This window comes from Cervus elaphus, chromosome 8 (assembly GCF_910594005.1).
Source record: "Cervus elaphus chromosome 8, mCerEla1.1, whole genome shotgun sequence".
NCBI classification, from domain to species: domain Eukaryota; kingdom Metazoa; phylum Chordata; class Mammalia; order Artiodactyla; family Cervidae; genus Cervus; species Cervus elaphus.
The window spans coordinates 48383001-48404623 of record NC_057822.1 but is presented as its reverse complement, the minus strand read 5'-3'; the positions used below and the strand labels follow the sequence as shown (position 1 = coordinate 48404623).

Below are 21623 nucleotides of genomic sequence, written 5' to 3'. Positions count from 1 at the left end.
TCCAAAACAAATAGCTCTGATCCCATTACTACCATGGTGAAAAATCTTTTGGTTCCCTTCTGGCTTCTGAATCTTCCAATGAAGGACGTCCACAATATGGCCATGAACTACTTTTCCAGACTTTTCTTCCACTACTTTTCCTCTATCCATGGTAGCTATCCTTTTAAAACTATTTACTTATTCACTATTTTCCAAACATACCCTACACCTTCCATGCTCTGATTTTACTATTTATGTCTCAAAGATGTTGTTCATTATAACTTTCTGCAATAATGTTACTATTGAGCATCTGGAATATGGCTAGTACAACTAAGGATCTGAATTTTCACTCTAAGTTTAATTAATTTAAATTTAAATAGTCACATGTGCTAATGGCTACCAAAGCAGATAGCCCAGGTCTGGAATACTCAATCTGTCTATAAAAACACTAACTATCCTTTAAGGTAATTTTAAATATCACCTGAAACTAATGTCTTTTGTGATTTCATCAGTCAGAGATATCTCCCCCTTTAACTCCTTTCAAGGATTTGCAATATTCTGATTTGTATTCTACATTTTTGGGTACCTCTTTCATTTTCCCCTACCCCTGGCTATCAAATATATTTCTATCCCTCTACCAACAGTATGTAAGCTTTCTGAGAACAGAGTTCATGTCCTCCTCTTTTGTGTGCCTCCTATGATTCCTGGCACAGAGTTTTTGCACATAAAAGGGTACTCAATAATTAACATATTTTGAAAGACTGATAAAGTAGAAATAATTCCCACTTGAAAGAAAAAGAATTGGATTTATTCTGCTTAGTTCAAGTCAGAGTAGATGATCCCAATGACTTAAACAGTCTTAAGTGGATCACCAACCCAGCCACTATTTTAGATGTTGTAGGTAAGTGCTATGCTGAAGAATGTATCAAAAAACGACTTAAATATTTAGCGTAAGTATCCCAGAAACATTCTGATAACAGACTCTTGTTTGTTACCTTACTTCCATGAATAGATGGTACATAAACAACAAGATGAGACAAAGATGGATAGTCTTGAAGTCTTAACGTCAGAGACTAAAAAAGATGAAAAAAAAAGCTGATTTTATTTAGGATATACAGAGCTTAAAGCATGTTAAAAGATAAATTACAAACCCATTTCTTACTTAGTAAGTTACAAAAAAACTGACTTCAAACTTTATGTTCAGTACTTCATAAAATGCCCACGTTTACATTTTCAGGTCAATGAACCTGCTGAATGTCAAATTTCTAATAATTAAGTTAATATGGACTGCCAAATATTCCCTGAACTATATTGCTTCAAGTAAAACAAATGAAACGTAACACTAAATTTAATTATTTTACAAAATTATTTCCAGATATGGTCTCTTATAATTTGTCTACTTGTTTTGTATAATATTACAGTATGATTTCTACATTGATTTTGGTGATATATGACAAAGAGCACTCAATAGTTGAATGGATGCTCAATATGACAGAACAATTGCAACTTAATCTGAAATGATTCTGATCTAGCTCATGTAATAAACAGTTGCTGGCTAATGATGTATGAACATTATCCCTTGGAACTTGTTCAGTAAGTGACATGAATGAACTACGTAAGTCTAACAACGCACCTCACCAAATGAGCATCTCTTCTCTTCTCAAAGCTAAGGCCTTATCTTACAGTCCATATTTTGAGGAATGACTAGATAGGAGACTGGTCTATTTAATGAAAAGCTAGGCTACCAAATATAGTTTTCAAGTTTGTTTTTTTTTTTTTCTGACAATAGATGTGGGAATGGGAGTAAGTTATATGTTGCAACAATCTTATGCATTAAGAAATTTCTGCACTTAACAATCTCCACTGTTCTTCAGAAGCACCCATGTGGGGCAATCTGGACTGAGAACCTGAAGCACACTATCACGAGTGGTCCTCAAACAACCTGACCAGATTCAGGTTAAATTAAACTCCTGGGCTATTGGAGAGCCAGGGTGCAATATATCCCTATGAATGATGCTCATAATATGAATTAAGAGCAACAGGAGCAGGGAATGAAGAAAGAATTCATAGGGCCTGGACTCCATCTGAGGCCTGTCCGCGCTGGTCGTGCGTGGCAACCTCTCCAGTGGACTCTGAACTCTCTGCTTAGTGCCTGTGGGAACGACAATGGAAGGATAAGACTCCCTCCGGACAGGGGAACCTTGAAGATCGTATCCAGGTTACTCATCACCTAAGAGAAAACAGACACTAATCACCCCGGCCTCCGGACAGTATCTATCGGAATGTAACAACAGGCTTATCGGTTGTTAACTGGTTGGAATGTAACCACGGGCTTATTGATTATTAACTGTTTGAACACATAACACCTGAATGATGGAGTTATTGTGATTGCATTTACCCTTCCTTTGTAAGCCTCAAGGGATCTGGGGTGGTGAGTTTGGACACATACACATGGGGTATAAAAGATTTTCACAAATGCTGGTCGGGGTCCTTGGCTAAGAGGAGACTCTGCCTTGGGCCCACTGGTGTAATAAACTGCACTCCACTAAATAAATAAATAAATAAACTCCTGGGCTGCATATCAACTGATTAAAGAAAGTCTCTATAGCCAACTTACATATTCTAATGTAAATTAAAAGGTGACAGGGGCTTCCCAGGTGGCGCAGTGGTAAAGAATTTGTCTGCCAGAGGCAGGAGATGCAGTTAAATCCCTGGGTCAGGAAGATTCTCAGGAGTAGGAAATGGCAACCCACTCCAGTATTCTTGCCTGGAACATTCCATGGGCAGAGGAACCAGGCAAGCTACAATCGCAGAGTCAGACACGACTTAGCAACTGAACACACACACATGCGTGCCTGTGTGCGCGGTCATGTCCAACTCTTTGCAACCCCGTGGACTATAGCCTGCCAGACTCCTCTGTCCATGGAAGTTTCCAGGCAAGAATACTAGAGAGGGTTGCCATTTCCTACTCCAGGGGATCTTCCGACCCAGGGATCAAACCCAGTCTCCTGCATTGGCAGGCAGATTCTTTACCACTGTGCCACCTGGGAAGCCAGAGCACGTGCACACACACAAAAGGACCACACAAGCCAAAGCTCCAGGCAACTGAGACCAACCAGAGAAGCGGCAGACAATATGAAAGATAAGTTAATTAGAAAGAACCATGGCTATCTGTGTAGCTATCCACTCTGAGAGCTTTTGTTGCTCTCAAGAAAAATTTTTTTTCTCAAGAATTTTTTTTTTCAGGTCAGTCAGTTCAGTCACTCAGTCGTGTCTGATTCTTTGTGACCCCATGAACTGCAGCACGCTAGGCCTCCCTGTCCATCACCAACTCCCAGAGTTTACTCAAACTCCTGTCCACTGAGCCTGTGATGCCATCCAACCATCTCATCCTGTCGTCCCCTTCTCCTCCTGCCTTCAATCTTTCAATTTTTCAGATCAGAATACTTTAAAAAGATATGAGAATGTCAAAGTACATTTACTTATAAAGTTAAGCTCCCATATAGTTATAAAATCCGTAGGAATTTGGCAAGATACTATTTATGAAATTGCTACATTGAAAGGTAAGGTTAATACAAAGTTTGAAAATTTTTCAGTGTTTTAAAAATAAAAATTACCTTAATGCTAAGGCAACACACATAAAAAAACAAGTAACAGTGTTTGGACGTCAGAAACCCTTCAATTTCTGCTGCTGTGTGTGGGGCAAAGCTGTGGTGCAATGTTTAATTTAGGCAAAAGAGTGACAAGGTAACTTTTCTCATATAACTTAGATTTCTTTCCAAAGGTAATTGTTTTGTTTTTAGCAATAAGTCCATTTGGGCTCGCGAAATTGTCGGTGTGCTGTGGTTTGTGTGTTTTTAGAAACTTCTTCACTGTGCCATGACAGAAAAGCTCCATATGATTGGTGCTCTGAAGGCCCTAAACTGCTTTGCTAGAGGATTCCATCTATTTGTTAACAATTCAGTCAGCAGAGGTGCTCAAAATGGTGTGATTCTCATGTGGCATTACCCTTGTTGAGAAGACATAAATAAGAATAGAACTCACAGAATTTTTTTTACTTCAATCTTTCCTTTCAACTTCACGTCAAAGTAACTTTGTGTGCTTTTTATAAATGGCTAACACACACAAATGTATACATGTAATTTTGACTTTCATTATAATGGAAAAGTTTATTTGCATTTAATAATTGCAGTCATCTTCAATTGAGAATAACTAAGACAGCAGAAGATTACAATCCTTCCTTTCTAACTTCTCTCTTTTCTCCTCAAATCCAGCAGGCTTTTAATGCCGCCCAGCACTTTCTCATAGCATCCACTATAAAAAGTAAGCAGAGGGAAGAACTTGTTCTCCTACTGCTCAGCCAGCTGTTTCTTACATTTAGAAAAAAATAACACAGGGGACTAAAACTAGATCAATATATTGTTTAATCTTTGAGACTAAAAAATAATATAAAAATATTATGGTTTAAGAGTTAACTTTTTAAAAATAGTAATAAAATAATATTTTACCAGGTTTTTAATCATTTATTTCTTTCTAACTCTTAAATTGGGCTTCTACAGTGGCTCAGTGGTAAAGAATCCGTCTGCAATGCAGGAGCCAAAGGAGATATGGGTTCGATCCCTGGGTTGGGAAGATCCCCTGGAGAAGGGAATGGCAACCCACTCCAGTATCTGTGCCTGGAAAATCCCATGGACAGAGGAGCCTGGCGGGCCACAGTCCATACGGTTGCAAGGAGTCAGACACGACTAAAGTGACTTAGCGCACACAGCTCTTAAATTACAGACTGAAGAGGATACCCAAACTGAAAATTCAAGGAAATATTTAATACACCTTAATCAATGACTTGTCAGTAAGTACATCCTATTACTTTTGTTTTTGTTTTGATCCAGCATAGACAGTTAGGATAGAACTAGTGAGAGACCTTAAAAATGTTCTTGTGAGTGAAATCAGTTATTTGTCATATCAAAACAAAGCCACATGAATAAATATGCGCCAAGTAAGACTGACCAAAGCGACAGGAAAAAAATCACTGCAATCATCCCACAGCCCAGTGTAAGTGACTTGCAATTACTCATTCTGTCATTACCCCTCTCCTCGGTGCGGTACAGACTTGACTACACACACAGATAAACAAACATTCATGAGGACAAACAACTGGAGCTGGGAGATGACCAGGGCCAACCAGAGGACTGCACATCCGACTGTATGAATGCAGTATTCATTAGGACAATTTTTTTGACAATATATTTTAAAGTATATATTTATTTGAAGACTAAAAGCTACCAATTCTAGCACATGATTACCAGTGTAATAAATACAATGTGGAAATTAGAACAGACATTTTCTAATATCAAATTTTAGAATTGTTCTATTTTTCAACAACAGATTTTGTTGAGTATGCAAATTAACCTTTTGTAAAGACTACTGACCTGCCACAACTGCTTAAGGAAATCACTAGCAATTATTAAATAAATTCTATGGAACCTTAGATAAAAGTAGATAGTTACTGAAGGGTTTAGCCACAGATAATATTGAAATTGAAATCTGTTTTGTGTCTTTTTGTGATGCTTACTTCCCCAAACAAATTCTGAGTATACTCAACTCAGTATTTTAAGACAGACCATTCTAAACAAACTCTCAAATTAAATCTTAAAATTTATCTATCTTTTATTATGATGCTATAACATATAGATTTAATTTTATCTAGGATTGATGACCTGTTTTCATCTATGAAAGCTAAAAAAAAAAAAAGCTATTCTCTATTAAGTGTATTTCTAGAGAAAATATTTCTAAAATGTACATTAGCAAATCTCAAAATTTATTTATTACCTAGATCAATTTAATCAAATAACATACTGTATATTCCTATATGTTCAAATATTTTTTTCACCTGGATATTAACATTCTAAAGCCATAATTTACCTTAATTGTTGGCAGCAGTTCAGCTTTCCATGATAAATCAACCCCTTGCCGGCTTGGAAATACATATGAAAATATAATTAAAGGACAAATATATTAAAGTATTATAAATTACCAATAAGCATCAGAACAACAAGAAACCATCCATGGACCTATCAGAAACACTTCTAATGAAGTCAAGTCTGGTAAGTCTAACACAATACGCTTTATCCACATAGTCCTTTTGGGCACACAAAGTAGTTTTTCCTAGCAACCAATTACCAATGTTTGCAAAAATTACTAGTATGTTAATTTTATTTATTTTTAATTTTAAAATCAATGTTATAATTTAGTACGGTAGCAAAATGACAGTAAATGTATTTGAAGCAACTCTGAAAGTGTAATTTGAGTATATCTTATGTTGAGAAAATGAACAACTAAAGGCTTTATGTTTAAAACACTTACCACATAGAAGTGCTGTTTATGCAGCCAAAAATCCAACTATTTGTATCCTATTGATTAGTAACACAAAACAAAGCACAATATTATAGAAAATAACTATATAAAATAAGCATTTCACTGTTTATGATAGGGTCAGTAGGCATAATGAAACATAAAATAATAACTTGCTATTCAGAAATGTATTCAAAATGGTCTCAAAAGTCAAACAGGTCAATGGTAGGCAAAGAAGTCTAAACAGACAGGTAAGCAAGTAACCTGGAGCAGCAGTATGAGAGATGAGATGATGGGTAATCTTTCCATAGCATACTGCTACGCAGGTCTAATGTCTGAACAAACATTTAGAGTTCAGCAATGTCCACACTTTAATTAGATAGAAATTACAAAGAAAGTAACCTACATTTTAACAAAAAATAAGAATGAACTACAAGTGGACTTTCATACAAAGAGGGGGGAAAAAGCCAGAGTCAAGCCAAGTAATTAAAAATAATAATCTAATATAGCTTTTTAGTTTATCATTTGAGTTCTCATTTGATTACTAGACAGGTAACTTTTATGCAACTGAGATTGTGCTTGGATTGAAACACAATTCCAAGGGTTTAAGACTAAAGCTTAGTTGTAACTTTGTTAGTGCAGATTGGGAATACTGCAGAGATGGCTGTGGTATTTTAACAATATTACATATTCAGCTTCAGTTATTTAAAAGCAGTATGACCAAAGATTGTCACTTCAACTTTTAATGAAGTAGTAAGAGCAGTGCTCCAAGATCTAACAATACTGAACTCCTACCAGAGCATAAGAGAATAAGAAACACTGCTGAGACAGCTACATACATTGTCCCTTAGTATGTAGACAGAGCAATAAAAGTATCAATGTTTTCATTCAACTAGAATTTATAAAATCTAATCCGGAGCCAAGGAATTATGCTAAACCCTCAAGAAAAATGATGAATCAAGCAGATTGAGTCTCTGCCCTCATGGAGTTTAAATAAAATTTTAAGATATTTTTCAAGAACATAGAAAAGTAAGTTGAAAGAAAACAAGAGCATTGTGGTACTTCTCGACTCTCCACTGCTGACAAAATACTTGTCTGACTTCTTTATCAGTTATCTGTGCTTCCCAGTACAAATACATGACATTACAAACCAAAGCAACAGGAGAGAACTGCATGGGCCTAGACAAAGAAAACCTAGCAACCTCTCAAGATCAACTCATTTGTACGACTGGTTTTTGCAGCTACTAAAGGAGCCTATATCAAAGATAGCCTTTATTATGAAAACTGCCAATATTCCAAACTACTTATTTTGGTGTCTAGGGAATTCTGATTTAGTCACTAACAGATTGAATAAAGTATTATTCAAACCAACCCTAAGACACTGTGTTGTTAAAACCTAGAAGGTGTCAAAAGAACAACTTCAGGTTATCTAGTAAACACTCTTACCTCAGCTAATTATAAAGCTTGTATTAAAAATCAGAGAAAGTCACTCAGGATTTGCTAACTCCTGAAGTATACAGAAAAGAAAACGCTATTTGATCATAAAATTTATAGATCTAAAAAAATATCTATCTATGGTAAAAAAAAAAAAACTGACATCCTCAACAGCTGCTAACATCATTAGATGAAGGACTGATTAGAACTTGATAATGGATCATGCCAGTAGGACCTGAGTTCACTGAAAAATCAGTGCACTGATTTTTTTTGTCACTCAAAATGGGACAACCACTTACCTAACAATGTGGTAAGTATGCAGCTCTACTTATAAAACACTCCTACCAAAAAAAAATTTATTCAAGATTCTAGATCTACCTACCTACCAGTTTACAGAAAACATAAGGGACAGAAATACATGTTAAAAGATAGCACAAGAATACAATCAACTAAACCCAAAACAAATACATGGCATGGGAGGAAAAAAGAGGGGACTGTTATAAAAGAGACATAAGATCTATGAATCAAATGCCATGTATGTACTTTTTGGATTCTGATTCAAATAAGCCAACTTAAAACTTAAATGAACAAAGGAAAATTGAACATGGGCTAGATACCATATGACATTAAGGAATATGTAATTAATTTTGGTGGGTAAAATAATGATATTATAATAATGTGTAAAATTCTTCTCTGTTAGAAAGATTGAAATATGTATGAATAAAATGATAAAATGCCTGAATTTTGCTTTAAAAATGCTTCAGTCAAAAAAAGTGAAGAAGGATTAAATCACATTAGAATGGCAGAGTGTTGGTAACTGTTAAAGCTGTGTAACAGTTATACTCTACTTTTATACGTTTGAAAACATCTATGATAAAAATGGAGAAGATTTTAAAAGATTCTCCACATATCCATAGACCTTATTACAAAAAAGGGATCCTCCAATGAACCAAACGGATATATTTGCACTTTGGCAAAGATTTTTCTCAATACTGCCATTTTTATTTGGAATAGTGTGGATGCTTTAAGCCATCACCCTCAGGGCCAGATTCTCTTGGGATAAACTGTTCATCCAAATTTTAGGCTGAGAGATGCAAAACTGTGGCAAATCCACTAAAATTAGTATTCACTAGTATCTAGCCCCCAATGTCTGCCTACCAACTCTTCTAAAGACTTTCAGTTCAGTTCGGTCACTCAGTCGTGTCCGACTCTTTTCAACCCCATGAATCGCAGCACGCCAGGCCTCCCTGTCCATCACCAACTCCTGCAGTTTACTCAAACTCATGTCCATCAAGTCGGTGATGCCATCCAGCCATCGCATCCTCTGTCGTCCCCTTCTCCTCCTGCCTCCAATCCCTCCCAGCTTCAGGGTCTTTCCACTGAGTCAACTCTTCGCATGAGGTGGCCAAAGTACTGGAGTTTCAGCTTCATCATCAGTCCTTCCAATGAACACCCAGGACTGATCTCCTTTAGGATGGACTGGGTGGATCTCCTTGCAGTCCAAGGGACTCTCAAGAGTCTTCTCCAACACCACAGTTCAAAAGCATCAATTTTTCGGCGCTCAGCTTTCTTCACAGTCCAACTCTCACATCCATACTAGAAAAACCATAACCTTGACCAGATGGACCTTTGTTGGCAAAGTAATGTCTCTGCTTTTTAATATGCTGTCTAGGTTGGTCTGACTTTACTATATATCAAATGGCAGTATCAACCAACTAAGTGACATATTAGATCCTAGTCCTAAAAAACACAAATAATCCAACAAAAGGGAAATGAGGAAACTTAAATTCTGAAAGATGTAAATATAAAGTGAAGAATCCTAGTGTATGAGGGGAAAAAAACCAGAATAGAGAGCAAAGCACCCAAATTGGGAGGCAAATTCCTGAAAGCAAGAAGTGTCGATAAATTATTAAACAGTCCTAATATAAGAAAAGATGCTAAAGCATATAACATATTTGTAGCATAGTAGGTACTCATTAAAAAGAAATACACAAAATCATCATATTGACACTGTAAATCTGGGTAACACTGTAACAAAAAGTTACTAAACTACTTTAGAGAATATTTGGTATAAAATGTACTCCAAATTTCAGTACGGAAGTCAATGGAAAAACAGTATTTAGTTTATAAAACAGAGAACAGTTTATAAAACAGAGAACAGTTTTGCTTAAATATATCTATTTCTTTAAAGTACTAACATAATTTTAGAATTAAAGAAACTCTGAACTGAATTCCTTCATCCTAAACACAGTGAAACTAAGGTAGAAAGAAGGAAAAACCTAAGCTAGAGGCAAAGTACAAGCTAACAGTATACCAGTTACAGATACATTTTGATCAGTACTTTTCAATCAATACTCTGTTCCAGATAAATGTTTTTCAATTAAATTGGTTTAATAATAGTTTATAGCTAAAGATGAAATCCATTAAGCTGAATTTTAAAAATAAACAATAGTCAGCCTTTAAAATTTACATAAAAGTGTACCAATTATCTTACCAGCATGGTGCTCTGACAATAGACATGAGTGTAGATTTTTCTGTGATTTGCAAGGGGAAATGTAAAATATATCTTATCAGATTCCTAAAAACAAGAGGGAAAACACAATAAAACTATTATGAGAGTAGATAATTTCATAATTCAAAAATTCAGACAAAGTAATAATTATTCTAATGAATTCTAAAGGATTATTTTAATTCTATCCTTCTTGATGTTGCAAACCATTACTCTAGGGATGAGAAGAAGATACAAATACAAAACAGTACAAACTCTGAACACCTGAACTTGTCTTGGAAGCATCAATACGAATCCCTGCTTTTCTTGTTGGGTTTGGTTTTTGGCCTCATGACCGGACATTTCTTAGCTCTGTTCGCTGGAAAGGCCTTAGAAATGATAGCTCACTACTCATAACACCTGTAAGTGCCCAAGTTACGGATTTTAGATACTGTTTACCAAAAACTAGGAAGAGCTACTTTGAGAAAAAGCCAGATTCAAGGTCTGGGACAGGAAATGTCACACAATGAGCTAAAATATTATCTTATACTAGAGTGAGGAAAACATCAAAGACAACTAGAGAGCAGCTATACCAAAAAGATCCAGGAGCCTACATTGAAATGGCTTCTACTGGTCAAAGACGGAATAGTTTTGTTGTTTGTTTTTTTTTCATTTATTTATATTAGTTGGAGGCTAATTACTTTACAATATTGTAGGGGTTTTTGCCATACATTGACATGAATCAGCCATGGATTTACATGTGTTCCCAATCCCGATCCTCCCTTCCACCTCCCTCCCCATGCCATCCCTCTGGGTCTTCCCAGTGCACCAGCCCTGGACTGGCGATCTGTTTCACAATTGATAATATACATGTTTCAATGCTATTCTCTCAGATCATACCCCCCTCGCCTTCTCCCACAGAGTCCAAAAGTCTGTTCTATACATCTGTGTCTCTTTTTCTGTCTTGCATATAGGGTTATCGTTACCATCTTTCTAAATTCCACATATATGCGTTAGTATACTGTGTTGGTGTTTTTCTTTCTGGCTTACTTCACTCTGTATAATGGGCTCCAGTTTCATCCATCTCATTAGAACTGGTTCAAATGAATTCTTTTTAATGGCTGAGTAATATTCCATTGTGTATAGGTACCACAGCTTCCTTATCCATTCGTCTGCTGATGGGCATCTAGGTTGCTTCCATGTCCTGGCTATTGTAACAGTGCTGCAATGAACACTGGGGTGCACGTGTCTCTTTCAGACCTGGTTTCCTCAGTGTGTATGCCCAGGAGTGGGATTGCTGGGTCATATGGCAGTTCTATTTCCAGTTTTTTAAGAAATCTCCACACTGTTCTCCATAACGGCTGTACTAGTTTGCATTCCCACCAACAGTGTAAGAGGGTTCCCTTTTCTCCACACCCTCTCCAGCATTTATTGCTTATAGACTTTTGGATAGCAGCCATTCTGACAGGCGTGAAATGGTACCTCATTGTGGTTTTGATTTGCATTTCTCTAATAATGAGTGATGTTGAGCAGCTTTTCATGTGTTTGTTAGCCATCTGTATGTCTTCTTTGGAGAAATGTCTGTTTAGTTCTTTGGCCTATTTTTTGATTGGGTTGTTTATTTTTCTGGAATTGAGCTGCAGGAGTTGCTTGTATAGTTTTAATAGAAATTTTAGTATCAAAGACAGGACAATTTTAGTATTTTAGTTTAGACAGAAACACAAAAATGTCTGAGCTCATGATAACACTAGAGGAACCCCCCCCCCCCCAAAATCTTATGATCACTGATGGAGGGTGTTGGTGAGCCAACTAACTATTCTGAAAACCAGTAAATGTAATATCCAAAGATACACAGAATTATCATTTTTTTCCTTCATAATCTATTTGCTCCACTCTAGATAAATTTAGCAGATGAGAAGTTTTCTATATAGTATTTCAGTTAATAAAGAAGGAATAATCAAACCACAGTCTTATTGCTTTTGCAATAAATGAATTAATGACTCTATGCCTTCTTCATCAATAATAGCTGCTAACATCACAAAAAGACGAGTCTAGTAAAAAGAAAAGCAAAACAAAAATGTGAATCTGATGAAGCATCTAGACTCAACTACCAAGTCACAGGAAGGAGTAGGCAAAGGAATATATGGAATGACACTACAGGAATGCAATCAGCAAAATCAAGACCGTGAAACTCTGAGAAAAAATGACTTTTTTTTTTCCCAACAAATAAACTGCAAGGAAAAAAAGGGTAAAGGAGGTATTAGAAATTTAAAGAGGAGTAAGAGATATATCAACAAATAATATGTAGATTTTGTTTGTAACCTGATTTAAGCAAACCAGAAAACAAGGAAACAATAAAAAATTTGACAGTTATGATAAAACTAGAAAACTGAACACTGACTAGATATCAGGGAATTATTACTAAACTGATTTAAGATGGGAAAAAGACAAGTGCTTATCTTCTTTAAAAAGTCTAACTTTGAAAGAGAAATACTAAAATATTTTGGAAAAAAAATTGTTAAATCCATTGGTGGTGTACTTACATTGTAAGCCACATATGTCCATTTGGACACTTTTACTGGAACCCACATAGATGTCCCTAAGGTAAAAGAAATTAATTTATTTGACTTTTTAAAAAATATTAAGTGATTTCTTTTACTGCATACTTCTCAGTCATAACAGGATTTGAAAAAAGCATCTTCCTGAATACCAGCTATTTAAAAAATATAAAATCCAAGGAGATATTCTCCATATACTCATCACCGAGGGGCACTCAGATCAAGTGAAGCATTTAAAAACTATTTGGTGCGTAACTCTAAGAAGTATCAACAGAAGTAAACAAATATTTTCCAACCTACGTAGAGTATAAATACATATTAAAAACAAAATTTACCAGCAAAAGATATGCTATTAAACCACAAGACTAAAGAATGATACCAAGAAACTAAGTCAAGAATGATGTAGCATTTATTTATGTGGCTGTCAGGAGAAGAGAGGCAATTAACTCTTTTAAACTTAGCTACTGTCATATTATTTTCAGTACAAAATTTTTATCAGCAATGTTACATATCACTTTTTAATTTTTTCTCTTAGTCAAGAACCTCATAAGAAATCAGCACAGGGAAATTAATAAAATATAATAGGACTATAACACTGGAAGCATTACAAAGAGTTTATCTGCTAATGACAAATTCACCTAAAATAATATCCAAAACTTATACTTAAAATTAAAATGTTATTACTACCAACCTGTTAAGTCAGAAATTATTGCTGGATTTTCCTCAAAGTGTTTTGCTGGGTGTCTTATAAAATGGTGATTCAAAACAGACAATTTCTTCTTGGGATTTTGAGTTATCTAGAAAGAACATTGATATATTCTGTATCCTTTTATATCCATTGTGATGACCTAATGAAACTTTGTTTCAAGTGTGGATTCTTTACCAGCTAAGCCACCAGGGAAGTTCCAATAAAAATAAAGTCAACAGTTACTCTGGTCCAGGCACTGTTCTAAGTGCTTAATGTGAGACTACTTACACTTTGAGTTATAGTTCCCTTGTAAGTATGTATGTTTTTCTTCCTAAACTGAATGCTTCTTGAGAAGCAGGAAAATATCCCAACATTTTAATGTCTAATGTTTAGTAAAATATCCCAACATTTTATTATCGAATATTTAGTCTAGTCTATCATATATAGTGAATTTGTGAAAAAGCTCCGTTTCATAGTATTTTGATTCTTAACAGTATTAGTCAAAAATTTCTCATTTGTCCCTTGAAATGCATCTGTAAAACACTTATCCATCCAAAATTATAATTTATTACATGCTAGTATTAGGGTTTTCTCATCTTAGAATTTAATGGAAAACAAGATATGATTTGTTAAAATTAGTTTGATATATCATTTTAAAAATATATACCTTCTGAAATTCATCTGTTATCAGCTGAAATGGGGTTTTTCCTAAACATATTGGCCATAGCTAAACAGTCACAATTAAAACAATGTTGAAAAGCTGAAAAATGTTTCCATTCCATGACTATACAATTGCAATATTAACAGTGTTAAACCTATAAAGCTGATTTACTTTAATACAGTAACTAAAATATGGCATCTTGTGATTTAAAATGTGGTAAAACAGATCAATTTGTGTCTTTCTTTTATCAATCATTCTCTCTGATAATAGTTATGCAGCTTTCTGAAGGAGTAAAGAAAAGAATACACTACCTTATTCCTAAGAGAAAATGCTACTGGAGCAAGGTTAAGTAAGACACAATAAAAAGGAAAGCATTACCTAGAGAGCTACTGTGAAAGAAACTACACATAATAGACTCAAAAAACTGGAGCCTTCAGGGGAAAGAATTCCCAAAACCTGCCATAATGACAAATAATATGAAAATAAAAGGAACTTTTTTCTCCAAAGAAAGAGAAAGTGAAGTCGCTCAGTCATGTCCTACCAGGCTCCTCCATCCATGGGATTTTCCAGGCAAGAGTACTGGAGTGGGTGCCACATCCTTCTCCAGAGGATCCTCCCAACCCAGGGATCCAACCCAGGTCTCCCGCATTGCAGGCAGACACTTTACCATCTGAGCCACCAGGAAAGCCAGATCCTCTGTCTATGGGATTTTTCCCAGGCAAGAATACTGGTGTGGGTTGCCATTTCCTTCTCCCTTCACCCCCCAAAAAAGGAGGACATATATCAAACGTTAAACAGTAAAAAGGAAGAACTGAGGAAGATTTATGGTATCTTTCATTCTTTCAATTTTACTGCATTCTTAATTATTACTAGTGATCAAAGATTACAGATAAACAAAGATATTTCCATTTGAAACTAATCACAGTCAATATAAGGTGTAGGCTTCTATTACCATCCAAGTAAAAAAATGTATTAAATTTTTCACTGCTCTAACAAAATGTTTTACTTCAATGAAGTAACTTTTAGTTTAAAAATACATACTTGTTTAGTATCAGCATCAATAAGATCAAAGAATGCTCGAACTGTAGTCAATTGCAATTGTTTACACCTGAAGAATAAAATGTTACAAATGAAACTTTCTTTAAAAATATACTTTTGATACAAACATAAATATACTTCGATAAAAAACATAAAAAATTAATGGACTATAGAAATTTCTTTTAATGCGGTGAACTCTAAAATTATTTAACAAATCATTATTATTAAGCATACATCTTAAAGCTGAAACCTATCTAAATAAAGTAAATTTAACCTTCCCAGATATTTCAGAGTAGAAGTATCCGGCTGCTCTGTCTTCCCTAAATCTCCATGTCTACCCCGGGACACAGGCATATTGTCTGACCCATCTTTACATGTCTGAATGGTTGTGTTCCCGACACCACTGATTGCATAGCCAGAGCAAGGTGAAAAGAGAATCTTTAAGCCAATGGACACAGAGATAAGATACTAGGGTTTATGTATTTCCTGCCCCTTATTTAATCTATTTATTTATATTAAGCCTACTTGGTTTTCCATGTGCTGTTCCAGAATAATCAGTGCTGCAATAATCAAGTCCCTGAGTTTGGTGACTGGCCAAAGTCTTTGATTCTGCCCAACCATGATAAATCCCAAAATTCTGACATTTGACATTAGCTTCCTTTGAGACTGCTGCTACGGGTTCTCCAGGCGATGGTTTTACAGGTTGCCAAGGACACCTTGGTCAAACCAAGACAAGAACAAAGGTTGAAATTCTAACCCCTAAGTTAATCTTTCTCCCAAGCCCTTATTTATTTATAGAGAAAGCTCTAAGAAAGATAACAAACCAATCTACTCACTCATGAGCAAAGAGGACTGTCACAAACTGCCAAAGTAAGTTATATTAACTTACCACACAATGGAGAGGTGGTCTGTTGAGACCCATGTCTTAGGCACTGCTGAACTCTAAAAGGAAAGAAACAAAATCGTAGTTAAGAAAAGCACACTTGTTATTCTCCAACAGCCTTGAAATTCTTATAGGCTAGTATTTAGAAACATGTAACATTAGTTTCACTATTTTATGATGCACAGACATTTTAAAATGTCTTATAAAAAGGTAACCCCTCCCAAAAAAAGGTGACCCCAAAATATTACAATATTTCCTGCATAAAATAACTCTCTTTGTCATTACTACTTAGTCAAGCTTAAATTATTCTTTAAAAATTATTAAAACATCTACAGGTTACTTACTGAAGTTTAATGTCTAACTCCTCATTACTCTAATAAGAGGCTGAATTTATAAATTTTTAATAAATCATAGTGTATGTATAAATTATAATAGATATTTCAGTAATTTCAGTTCTGATTAGGCTATCACTTAATAAATTCTAAGATGTTAATTCTAATCAGGATATATCTGAGAGATACCCACGCCTGGGGAGACTTTATTCAAAATAAATATGCCTAATCACAAAACTACCAAATCAGACTTTTATAAGTGGGGTACAGACTTTCATTAAAAAAAAAATCTCTAGATGATTAGCAATATATACTACAGGTTAGAGACAGAAGGGCAAAAGCCTAGTAAAAAATTTAAGTTTTCAGAAGGTTTCCTAACAATGACCAGCAACATCCAAGAGCTAGAGAATTTTTTTTTTTTTTTTGAGAATTTTTTGATACAAGGTAATGACCTCCTCGTGAATGAACAGCATCTTACATACAATGGGGGAATATTAGGTAAATCTAATATTATTTTTCATATCATCTCTCTCTCTGCACTGTCAAAGACACAAAGAGATGCTCTCCCTAGAAATGTCAAAATAAAATGAAAATAGGAAACTAACAATGCTATGTGTGATAAAATTTAAAGGCCTAACATGCCTCTTTAATTAAAAAAAAAAAAAAGGTATTTATAACTTCTAATGAGTCACTGAGTCATTGTAACCCTGGTACTCTGCAAATAACAATGCGTATTTGGGTTCCAGGCTCTACAGTTGAAGGAAAATCTACAGCTTACTAAATGAACTTATAGATATTAGATATCTTATTTAGGAATTACTGCTGGCAACTTACTTTAAAAACTGAGACAATCAGAGTTCACTGTGGTTCTAAGGTTTCATTAGATTCTCAGTAAAATGAGAACTCACTGTAGACATAATTTACTATTAACTAGGACACAAAGCTAATTTACTTTCATTCAGTCTAATATCTGTGTTAGAGCTAAAAAAAAGTCAACATAAACAATAAAGGTAGTTGCTCACAATCTTTGTGGTAGCTAGAGTGCGTATTTCAGTCTCTTAACTCTAAGGAGTGACTAAGTACTAACAGTGTGTAAAAAAGAGGGGTATGTGTCACCATCAGACCTGACTGCTCTGCCTCCATGCTTTCTCCTCCCTTCCTGTGGTTGCAACAGTGATGATTAAAGCAACCTTTTGGGTAAGGCATTCAAGAAGGGGAAGCCTGAGTCCCTTACTGAGCCTCCTTCACAAAACCACCCACCACTTAAATACACACCTAGGGCAGTTAAATGAGCAAAATGTAAAATTCTACTGTTTAAGTGCCATTATCTGCATAAGTGAACATTATAGAAGTTTGACCTACCATACTAAAATAACTAAGGTCTCTAACTTGAATGGTTTTTTTCCCCAATGGGTTCAGTGTCATTTAACTGGTCTAGAGATAATCATTAAAAAATTACTTCTTAATAATTGTTTTTTTAAGGAGAACATACATGTAGATATATAAAAGACTTAAGATTATTTGAGAGCTAAAAACTAAATAATGAAATATTTAAAAGCTAAATAAAAATAAATAAATAAATAAAAATAAAAAAAATTTTTTAAAAGGCTAAATAAAACTCAGATTATACAATAACCAGCTTTAAGTTCCATAATAAGTGAAATATATTTTCATCAGAGACACAGATACACAAGTTGCCTTAAACACAATACATTAACAAATCAATTAGAAAAGCATGTGCACACACACCATTAAAAAAACCAAATTCTTTAAAAGCTGTAAAAGAGGGTATCAATACAGCATCATGCTCCAGATCAAGTCTAGGCAATAAGTTATATCCAATTTTATATGACTAAAACGTCTATTTTTACTAAGAATTTCATATTTAGAGTTTCAAAAACTAGAATATATCTGCCCAAAATATTTCAGCAGCAAAAAACCAGATTCATACCAACAATGAGCTTAGAGAGGTTTACCAATAAGTAAATTAGTACTAATTAGTTCCAAAGCTACTACGGCTATATCATAGCTCCTCCAGTAGTAAGAAAATGGTTGATAAGGGCAGAACAGCCTAATAATTTTTGTTCTACGTAGCATTCAATATTTACTTAATGAATAGCAATTTACGGAAGAGCAATAGTAGCTAAGTCGAGCAAAGGCATATCTATGAAGAGAACAACTATGAAACAAAGAACTATCTAAAAAGCAAAAGGAATGCTATGAATTTTCTTTTCAGAAATTAAATTGAGTTATATTTGGAGACAATGTGTACACTGAGTTTAAAAATTAAGCTCTTAACTGAAGACTTCAAAGTTAAAAATACAAAAATAATGTAAGTCCTAAAAAGAAACCTGAACATATTTTACAGAAACTATGTATCCCAGTTAAAGATCAAATACCTGATGTACTAGCAGGGAAGAATAAGTAGCAAGTTTATTTATCAGGTTTCTATCTATACTTTGATACTCTATCAGGGCTCTATCTATACTTTGATACTCTATCAAGTATCAATCACTCAGTCGTGTCCAGCTCTTTGCAACCCCATGGACTGTAGCCCACCAGGCTCCTCTGTCCATGGGGTTCTCCAGGCAAGAATACTGGGGTGGGTTGCCAGTTCCTTCTCCAGGGGAATCTTCCCAACCCAGGGATCGAACTCTTGTCTCCCACATGGCAGGCAGATTCTTTACTGTCTGTGCCACCAGGGAAGCTACTATCAAGTATCAAAGCTAAATTTAAAATTTTAAAACCAGTAAACCTTCATTCAAGTATAAAATTCAAGAGTATGTGAAACGTTTGATCTACTACTGTTGTGTATAGCATACCACTGAGATACACCAAGGGCCCTCGGATTTCAGTCCACACTTTCTCATACTTAATACTCTAATCAATGGATAGGCACTTTGAACAAGAAACAATTGTCTTATGTAAGAGTGATTTGCATGAAGTTTCTAACATTTTTTTCACTTTCCATGGATTTAAGTATCCATGCCTCTGCATTCCCAAAATAATAATATTCATTTTTTCATATCTCTGTCCTCTCACACACACATGCAAACATGTACACACAGTATACTACAGCAACTAAGCAATCATTTCCAACCAACCACATATCAGTTCTCCTTTCATGCCCCACTGTGACCATCATGTTACTACTTCAGTAGAATCTTTAAAAAAGATTACCACAACAGATAAGGCACTGGTATGATGGCTTAATTTTGGTAGAAAAGTCAGTCCTGAACGAACTTGGTAATCCCGGAATCCTCCAGCTACAGAAAGTGTGGTTAAATTTATCTGTCTAGCATTTAAAATCCAATAGTTGTTTACAGTCATATAAAAATCTGGTGGGAAATAGAAAAGACATACATTAAAAGTTAGCAACCACTCCCTGAAACAATAACCTATCTAGGATACTAATATTAAACTGAATTTCTGTTTAAGCCATATGAATTGTCTATAAACAATGCCATCCACATTTCTTTACTTTGAGTAAAATCAGTTATCTTTACACATATTCTACTTTCCCCATCAGAGTACAAATACTGAGTTAATAAACATATCAATAAAGAAAAATGATAGCCCAATTTTACTAGCTTTGACAAGTCTATAGCAAACAGGTCTCTACATTCCACAAGGATGCTTTTTTTTCACGAGCCACATAATATAGAAAGAAACACCCCAAATTCTTCCAAAGATACAAGTTTACTACGCTAAGGAGCTGTAGATCTTCCTAATCATGGCTGTGTCCTTGTTTATAAGGGCTCAGAAGCTTTTTACTGCAGCTACTATAGTACTGGTGACCACACAAAGTGCTATTTAAGTTCTTAAAATATCATCTATCAGGGCAATGACAGTCACATTATTCTTGGGACTCTACTGTAGAAAATCTGATGTTTAAGAAGATTCTATTCATTTAGTTTAACAAGCAGTTTCAAAGGGAACTACTTGGGGATAATTTTTCCACTTTACCTATGGAAGATCAGAAAAATTTGGGCGACAGAGCATGAGATGGCTGGCTACATCACCGCCTCAATGGGCATGAGTTTGAGCAAGCTCGGGGAGGTGGTGAAGGCCAGGGGAGCCTGGTGTGCTGCAGTCCTTACGGCTGCAAAGAGTCGGACAGGACTGAGGGACTGAGCAACAGCAACAAGGACGCCTTGGAGCCGGACACTGGCTGATGGCAGCGCAGGGAGAACGTATCTCTGTGGGCATCTGCGGCACAGGGAGAGGTCACTGAGCTCTCCTCCTTTACGTCCCACACACATTCCATCCTGCATCACAAGGACCTCCTGAGCACATCCAAGTTCTGTCTGTGCCTCAAGTAGAGCCACCCCTGGCCACAGTTCAAGCTCAGGATTGCACATACCTGTCCTCAAGACAGATCCAAAGAGGGGCTAAGGAAGTGAGCTTGAGGCATATGGACAAGAAAAGTCTGAAAGACTGGCTACCTGGATCATGGTCCAGAAGTAAAGGTACAACCTCTAAGTAGGGAGGCTGTTTGCCCTGTACACTCCACACCTGTGTGTGTATGGCAACACCAGAGCAGGGCCCTCTAAAGTGCAGAGCCCAGCGCAAGGCTTCCTTTCTCCCTATTTAAGGACACTATTTCCAACAAGTACAAACAGGGAATTTACTTCTGTGCATAATATGGGTCTCCTGAAAACCTAAAAACCTATCATCCTTTGAACTTTTGCTTTTTTATACTAATTATGGCTTGATGCAATAAAAAATAAATACAAAATAAATGGCAAAGTGAAAGTCGCTCAGTTGTGTCCAGCTCTTTGCGACCCCATGGACTGTATAGTCCATGCAATTCTCCAGGCCAGAATACTGGAGTGGGTAGCCTTTCGCTTCTCCAGGGCATCTTCCCAACCCAGGAATCGAACCCAGATCTCCCGCATTGCAGGCAGATTCTTTACCAGTGAGCCACAAGGGAAGCCCAAGAAGCTTGCTAACTACTGGGAAGGCACCTTGATCCTAAGAAGCACTTTCAGCCTAAGCCAGTGGTCCCCAACTATTTGGGAACCAGGGACAGATTTTGTGGAAGACAATTATTCCATGGACCAGGATTGGGGGAATGATTTCAGAATGAGTCAAGGGCATTACATTTATTCTGCACTTTATTTCTAGTATTATTACATCAGATCCACCTCAGATAATCGGGCATCAGATCCCAGAGGGTGCGGAAACCTGGTCTAAACCATTCAGAGGCAG

At 35.8% G+C, this 21623-nt stretch overlaps 1 protein-coding gene across 2 annotated transcripts in view; it reads right to left on the bottom strand.

The window, feature by feature from the left end:
- The window catches only part of PGAP1 (post-GPI attachment to proteins inositol deacylase 1), a 76552-nt gene that overhangs the window by 34974 nt on the left and 19955 nt on the right, over positions 1-21623 (bottom strand). For both annotated transcript variants that reach the window (XM_043910505.1, XM_043910506.1), the window contains exons 5-13: positions 19593-19750; positions 16087-16139; positions 15201-15267; positions 13502-13607; positions 12796-12851; positions 10259-10342; positions 6343-6389; positions 5902-5953; positions 975-1052 (exon numbers count right to left, since the gene is read on the bottom strand). In XM_043910505.1, the coding sequence (XP_043766440.1) occupies positions 975-1052; positions 5902-5953; positions 6343-6389; positions 10259-10342; positions 12796-12851; positions 13502-13607; positions 15201-15267; positions 16087-16139; positions 19593-19750 (701 nt within the window). The remainder of the gene's footprint in view (positions 1-974; positions 1053-5901; positions 5954-6342; positions 6390-10258; positions 10343-12795; positions 12852-13501; positions 13608-15200; positions 15268-16086; positions 16140-19592; positions 19751-21623) is intronic.